The sequence below is a fragment of the Tupaia chinensis genome, unplaced genomic scaffold (assembly GCF_000334495.1).
Source record: "Tupaia chinensis unplaced genomic scaffold, TupChi_1.0 Scaffold000527_1, whole genome shotgun sequence".
NCBI lineage: Eukaryota > Metazoa > Chordata > Mammalia > Scandentia > Tupaiidae > Tupaia > Tupaia belangeri.
Genome location: NW_006160040.1, coordinates 544,516 through 551,525, shown reverse-complemented (window position 1 = coordinate 551,525; position 7,010 = coordinate 544,516). Strand labels below are relative to the sequence as shown.

The 7,010-nt window shown below is 39.3% G+C and overlaps 1 protein-coding gene across 2 annotated transcripts; it reads left to right on the top strand.

The window, feature by feature from the left end:
- The first annotated feature begins 1,467 nt into the window (after positions 1–1,467).
- Positions 1,468–6,414, top strand: POPDC3 (popeye domain cAMP effector 3). Of its 2 annotated transcripts, XM_006156947.1 has the most exons (3): positions 1,468–2,167; positions 3,398–3,506; positions 5,610–6,414. In XM_006156947.1, the coding sequence occupies exons 1-3, from the start codon at positions 1,683–1,685 to the stop codon at positions 5,889–5,891; spliced, it is 876 nt and encodes a 291-aa protein (XP_006157009.1). In that variant the 5' UTR covers positions 1,468–1,682; the 3' UTR covers positions 5,892–6,414. The 2 variants fall into 2 exon arrangements, 1 of the variants encoding a protein (XP_006157009.1); XR_001371013.1 differs by lacking the exon at positions 5,610–6,414 and having other exon boundaries at positions 1,721–1,796; positions 3,398–3,476.
- The last annotated feature ends 596 nt before the right edge of the window (positions 6,415–7,010 follow it).

The following is a 7,010-nucleotide window of genomic DNA, read 5'->3' as shown; positions in this document are numbered from 1 at the left end:
AGCAGCTCCTGTGATCCATTTCTGGTTCTGTTGGTGCTTAGCTCTTCCCTTTTTTATTCCTTGTAAATTAAATGACTCTTTTTACTATCTCATTTTCACCTTGTATATTCCCCCCACCCCGGGACAGGATCTGTGATACCTGATAGTTTATTAACAGGTGTTCTAGAAATAATCTATTTCAAAAATGAAACACTAAATATAGCACACAAGTTCAAAGCTTTCAAATGTGATTCTGGTTTTAAAAAATCAATCTAATGAATGCTTTCCATTGAAACCACTGGTTGTTAGGAAACCCAGTGGCAAATGGTACCTATATCAATAGTTCTACCATCATGGCTGATTCTCTCCTGACTCAGCTCACAGATTAGCATTTTTGCCATATGGCTGAAAGGGTAGAGAATGTATGTGCAGAAGAATAGAGCCAGTAACATTTTTGCCCATCTGGCAAAAAGAAATGTGCAAGTAGCAAGAGTATTAATATTTATTTAGCTATATGGATGCAACCTTTAACCTGAAATAACAACTAATGCAGCAAAGTAGTACCAAATTTACGTTTGTCAAATAATTTCAATCTAACTGACTAAACATTTTCGTGTTCTATGTTATGCTCCTAAAATCTAACTCTTCGTGAATTTCTTGGGGTTTTCCATTTAGTGTGGTCCCTTACAGTGCCAAATGTAAAACATCTTTCAGGAGTGGCCACATGATTGGACCCAGCACATGGGCATGAGTGTTGAAGTTCTATTCTGGTACTGTGTGACTTGAGATAAATGACTTGACCCATCTGAGCCTCAAATTCTTCATATGTAAACAGCGAATAACATATTTTAGACAGTACCCCTCAGAGGGTAAGCCATGGAGAGCCATGGATTAATCCATCAGAATCTGAGCAGCTTATTCAAAATACAAGCATCTGGGTCCCACCCTCAGTGATTCCAACTCAGTGCGTCTGGAATCAGTCCGCAAATCTGCATTTTTGTCACCGTTCCAATAAAACACTGAATCAAAGCTATAGAGACTGACTATAGAGCACTTAGCTACCTTGAAAAGTATGTAGCTAGTTCATTCTAGTAAATGTATTTTGTATATTGTAGGAATTTAATTAACATTGCATAGCATTTGTGCTTAAAATACTGTAACATCAGAGACAATAGAAGATTGGCTTGCATAAAAGAGTTGTTGACTCACTAAATATATCTCTCAATTCTCCCCTTCTTAAAAAACTTGTTGACTTAATCTTATTATTTTAAATTTTGCTACAGGGCACATGAACTCATCAGACAGAGGAGAGAGAGAGAGAGAGAGAGAGAGAAAGCAAACGGTCAGGTCTAGAAATTAAACCACGGTCAGCCATGTGGGACTCTTAACGCCTTAACCACCACCCCCACCTGCTGACTCCTTAATTTTCCTTTTTGTTTAATTAGATCCTTTATTCTTCTTTTTTCCTGCACAGGAAACACCAAAATATTCATGGACTAGTTCTAAATCTGGAGCCCAGATGAAGCTGAACTAGTATGGAGTTCTTAGTTTTTCAAGATCCATATGTGCCCAGCTTAATCACCACCAACTCCCTTGGTTTCATGGCTAAAGAGCAAAACTCTGATGATGGAAAGGCAAAAGACTTAATTTGCTTCAGTCTCATCTAAAGTCAACTGAAAAGTGAACCAGAGAGTGGTGCCGCCATGGAAAGAAATTCAAGTCTGTGGAAGAACTTAGTAGATGAACACCCAGTCTGCACAGCCTGGACGCAAGAGGCTGAAGGAGCCATTTATCATCTTGCCAGTATTTTCTTTGTAGTAGGTTTCATGGGTGGCAGTGGATTCTACGGGCTCCTTTATGTCTTCAGTTTGCTGGGATTGGGTTTTCTCTGTTCTGCCGTCTGGGCTTGGGTAGATGTCTGTGCAGCCGACATATTTTCCTGGAATTTTGTACTGTTTGTCATCTGCTTCATGCAGTTTGTTCATATTGCATATCAAGTCCGCAGCATAACCTTTGCCCGAGAATTCCAGGTGCTGTACAGCTCCCTTTTCCAGCCCCTGGGGATCTCTTTGCCTGTCTTCAGAACGATTGCTTTGAGCTCCGAAGTGGTTACTTTGGAAAAGGAGCACTGTTATGCCATGCAGGGGAAAACCTCCATTGATAAACTCTCTCTGCTTGTTTCAGGAAGGTTTGTACCCTTGGTGCTTGCATGTCCTTCCTCTTTATTAGTCATTCGTGTGTGTTTCTTTTCACTGTCTTCTTCCATCTCAGTGTAGCATAGTTCTGGGTGGCGTTGAGTACCCTGAAGCTTGAGAAAGTCTTTGATACCAGAATCATAGACACAGACATTTAGAGTATATGGTATGATTTACTGGAAGCAGGAAAAAATTTAGAGCCTTAATATTTCATCTTAGAAAGCAAATGACATGGGCCAGCCCTGTGAACTGGTGGTTAAGAGAAGCAAAATCCCATGTGGCCACTATGGTTCAAATCCCAGCCCCAGAGGTTTAAAAAACATGCTAGACACGTGTGCATGTGTCCCAAATCCTGACAGGATGGAGAAATGGAGGAGAAAGGATTGTGGCATGACCATGCCCCATTATAGGTGCTTTCTCCCTCTCCTTCTGTCTGTCTGGCAGGCAAGCAAATGCATCCTCTGGCAATACAAAAAGGAAAAAAGAAAAAAGAAATCAAATGACCTGGATCTTAAAACTAAAGTATGAATTTGTTTATCTGGGTATGATATTTGTTTCCTACCTAATCACTGAATGTCAAGGAAAAGATAATGTCAGCTTGAATTAATATAATATGTAGATATGCAAAGTCCTTTAAATATGCTCTTTGCTAGGACATTCTTCTAAGTAATAGAGAATATGTAAATTTTATAATCATCACTCCTTTTCAGCAAATTCTAGCAATTGTCCATTTGCTAGCAGCAGAAGAGGGGCACCTCAAAAAATGTATATATACCTAAATTTTGCAAACAAAGTTTGGGGGAAAAAAACATGTGATTATTCATGTCTCTAAAAAGGGTAAAAATTTAGTTTACAGAGGAATTTACAGCAGAAACCCTTTATGCTCTTAAATGTTTGCCTAGTTATTATAATCCAAACTCTGAGTGCACTGAAACTTTTTACTGAAGTACAGTATATACTCATAAATGGACACCTATCATTTGTACAACCTGATGAATTTTCTGATGAATTTCACCCAATACTTCAGAATCCTAACTGAAGAACATCAGCACATCAGCACGTGAATGTTACAGGATGTTGTGTCACTTGCTGTAATTTTTACAGTTTAATATTTTGCCCTTCACAGTTCTAAAGAACAGAAAGATCGGAGATCTGAAATACCCTTCCCATAATCACATGCTTCTTCTCCTTCGCTCATCTGTCATGTTCCTGTGTTTTGGTAGGATCAGAGTGACAGTCGATGGTGAATTTCTGCACTACATTTTCCCCCTCCAGTTCCTGGATTCTCCTGAGTGGGATTCACTGAGACCCACAGAGGAAGGCATTTTTCAGGTAAGAAGTAACTAGGCCACTCAGTTAGTGCTCCCTCTTTCCAAGAGTAAGAAATGTTTGTTTTAAAACAAGGAGAGAAACAAGCAGAAAAGCAGGAAACACAAGAATGATTTCTATTTAACTTTGGAACGTACTTCGCAGGATATTTGACGGCCCAATTCTGATTGACTCCTGCTGATTTTTTTTAAGTTTATTTATTGAATGAGATAGGCACCATTGACAAGGTCCTCATGCCATGATCCACTGCCAGAATCAACCTACTTGGATCATGGCCATGTGTACACACACTCGGCATCAGAGGGAGGCCGTGGGCCATGAATCTGGGACCTTCTCATGAAGGTCCAGTTGTGTTACTGCTGCTCCAACCTCTGGCCCTGACTCTTGCTGATTCACGCCACTCTATAGGTCCCACAACAAGGAGAACAGGTATTACATGTGACAGGAAAGAAACCATAATAAACACTTTTTAAAAATAATTATTTATTTAATTTTATTATTTTTTATTTATTTTATTTTATTTTTTTTAATTTGCTACAGAGCACATATGCTCACCAGAGAGAGAGAGGAGGAAAGTGAGAAAGCAAGCCACCAGGTCTGGGACTCAAACCATGGTCGGCCATGTGAGAGTCCAGCACCTCAACCACCATGCCACCTGCTAGCCTCCATGATAAACATTTTTAAGCTTTCCTTTAAATAACTGCATATTTGGGAATTAAAATATAATTAATTGAGAATTGACTGTAAACTAAACCTGCCAGTGTGACAGTTCAGAACAATCACCAAGGACAAACAGAAATGTACTTATTGTAAAGTTCATTCTTAAAAATTTAAAATGCTGATAGATTTTAACATTTTTAATTCAGATGTTGTTTTCTAGCAGCAGAATGCTAAACTCACTGTTAGTACTCTGCTTTCATATCTGGTAGCCTTGAAAGGTAATCATTTCAGGGGCTCCATTCATTGTACCACTGTTTTCGTGTGCATTAATAGATAATATGCGTGTATAATACAAGTTCACATCCGTATTCAAAATAGATACATAAGTTCTATCAGGTCATCAAAAAAGTCATGATGCATTTTTTTTGAGAGGTTTTTTGTTTGTTTGTTTGTTTTGAGAGGTTTTTGCTATAGGGCGCGTGTGCTTGCCAGACAGAGAGAGACAGAGAGACAGAAAGCAAGAAATCACCCCCCAGGGGGGATGGCCACACCACAGTCCCTTCTCCTCCATTCTCCTCTTGGGATCTTGGGCACCCAAGCACTCATGCCCAGCGTGAGTTTAAGCCACCGGGTCTAGGACTCGAACCACGGTCCATTACATGGGAGTCCAGTGACATAGCCATTACGCTAACTGCTGGTCCCTCATGATGCATTTTTGCACAGAAAATTACATCATGACTTTTCTGACGACCCAATATTTTGTACCATAGAAACTTAGGCTTAAGTTAAATATCCACTATGTTCAGAATTGACTCAGAAATGCTAACATTAACTGACCCAATTTTCTTTCTTTAAATCAAGTAGCTTTCCCTTCAATAAAATCCAAAATATAGATAACTGAATTGAGTAAACAAACTGGGATGAGCACAATATTGTAATTTACTCATCTCATTAATGATATGAGTAGTGTTGGTGTAATGTCTATGTTGCTGAACTCCCATGTAGTCGACCGCAGTTCGAGTCCCGGACCCAGTAGCTTAAACTCACGCCAGGCACGTGTATGTGTGTGCCCAAGAGAGAATGGAGGAGAAGGGACTGTAGTATGACCATCCACCCTGGGGAGTGACTTCTTGCTTTCTGTCTCTCTGTCTCTCTATCTTTCTGGTAAGTACATGTGCCCTATAACAAAAACCTCTCCAAAACCAAAACAAAACAAAAAACCAAAAACAAGACTCTTCAGAGACCAGCAGTTGGCGTAATGATATGAGTAGAATAAGTTTTGTACTTTTTTTTTTTCTGTTTTCACAATATATTGTGGCTCATTGGGCTTTTTTGAGCAAAAAGAGGCAGGAAATGAAACTCACTTAAAATCTGGAGCAGAAAAAAATGTCGCAGAATTTTTCTTGTTTCCTCATCTTTGTTTATCTGTGGTCTTGTGTTTTTTAGGTAACCCTTACAGCAGAAACTGATTGTCGCTATGTGTCTTGGAGGAGAAAGAAATTATATTTGCTTTTTGCTCAGCACCGTTACATCTCCCGCCTGTTTTCAGTTTTAATTGGCAGTGACATTGCAGACAAACTCTATGCCCTGAATGACAGGATATATATAGGAAAAAGACACCACTACGATACTCGGTTACCCAACTTCTACCAACTGTCAAGTCCAGAAATGCCCAGATCAACCCTGACAGGACATTTTTGGAATTCCAGACAATACTGTGAGAAATGACATCAATTCTGAAGATTTATAATGATTAAAAAAAGACTATCTTCATCATTCCCCAAATGAAACAGTAAAATAAAATCGAGCTTACTAATATTTTTATAAATCAAATTCAGAGGCAAGATGCCATTGCCAGCTGTTTTATTCATCTGAACTTCTGCATCGTGAATAAATTTTACAAGGTTCCTTGTATTTCTTGCTCTTGTAATGGGAGGAGGTAGATAACTATGAGCAGTTCGCCCTTTTCTGCGGCAGAACTGGGAGAATGACATTTCACATTCTCAGATGGTAGTCTTGCCCTGTTGACTTCGTGTTGCTTCTCAAGAAGCGGCCAGCAAGCATGCTCGGCATGAGAGTGGATTGCTGCAGACCACAAGGCGTTCCCAGGATTCGCTTCTTTTTGTTTGTTTGTTTTGTTACAATCTCTGATGAAAGATGTATTATGGTGGTGAGCAGCAATGATCTATTTTAAATGTGCAGTTATTTGATATGACTACAATGTAGAATAAATGCAAGCAATGATAATATGCCAAACTTGAAGACTATAGCATCGCTACAAATAATTCCTAAGGTTAATCTTTATGATAATATTTAAAAAGAGGCATGCACGGAAAACAAAGCTGCTTAATAATTACTAAGCAAAAAGAATACCCTTTATGAGTAGTAAAAGTGCTACACAGCATGTCCATCTCACATGTTCTGCTGAAAGTTCCAGGGTCTGTAGTTTGATTAGCTGGGGAGGGACTCAGAGGATATTCAGATGCAACACAACCCAGGAGCTTGTCGTGTCGCACAGCCATTCTTTTCTCTTTTTTTCAAAGAATTATTTATTCAACTATTATTATTATTATTTTAATTAGCTATAGAGCATATGTGCTCACCAAAAAGAGACAGACAGAGAGAAAGCAAACCTCCAGGTCTGGGACTTGAGCAGCAATTGACCATGGGGGAGTCCAGCACCTCAACCACCATGCCACCCACTGGCCCCATCACAGCCATTCTTTCAGCTGTGTCAGGAAGAGCTTAAGAAAGACACACAGATCCTTAGAGATCAGGTCACTTCTCTGGAAAACTAGCTTTCAGAAAATCACATACAGGCTGTTGTATCTTTCCTTGGTAGAAAGA

What these genes read in the sequence shown, in the direction of transcription:
- POPDC3 (XM_006156947.1), top strand. Translation starts at nt 1,683, where the DNA reads ATGGAAAGAAATTCAAGTCTGTGGAAGAACTTAGTAGATGAACACCCA. An exon ending in TCTCTGCTTGTTTCAGGAAG is followed by an intron (nt 2,168 to 3,397) that starts GTTTGTACCCTT and finishes GTGTTTTGGTAG; the next exon opens with GATCAGAGTGACAGTCGATG. An exon ending in CAGAGGAAGGCATTTTTCAG is followed by an intron (nt 3,507 to 5,609) that starts GTAAGAAGTAAC and finishes TGTGTTTTTTAG; the next exon opens with GTAACCCTTACAGCAGAAAC.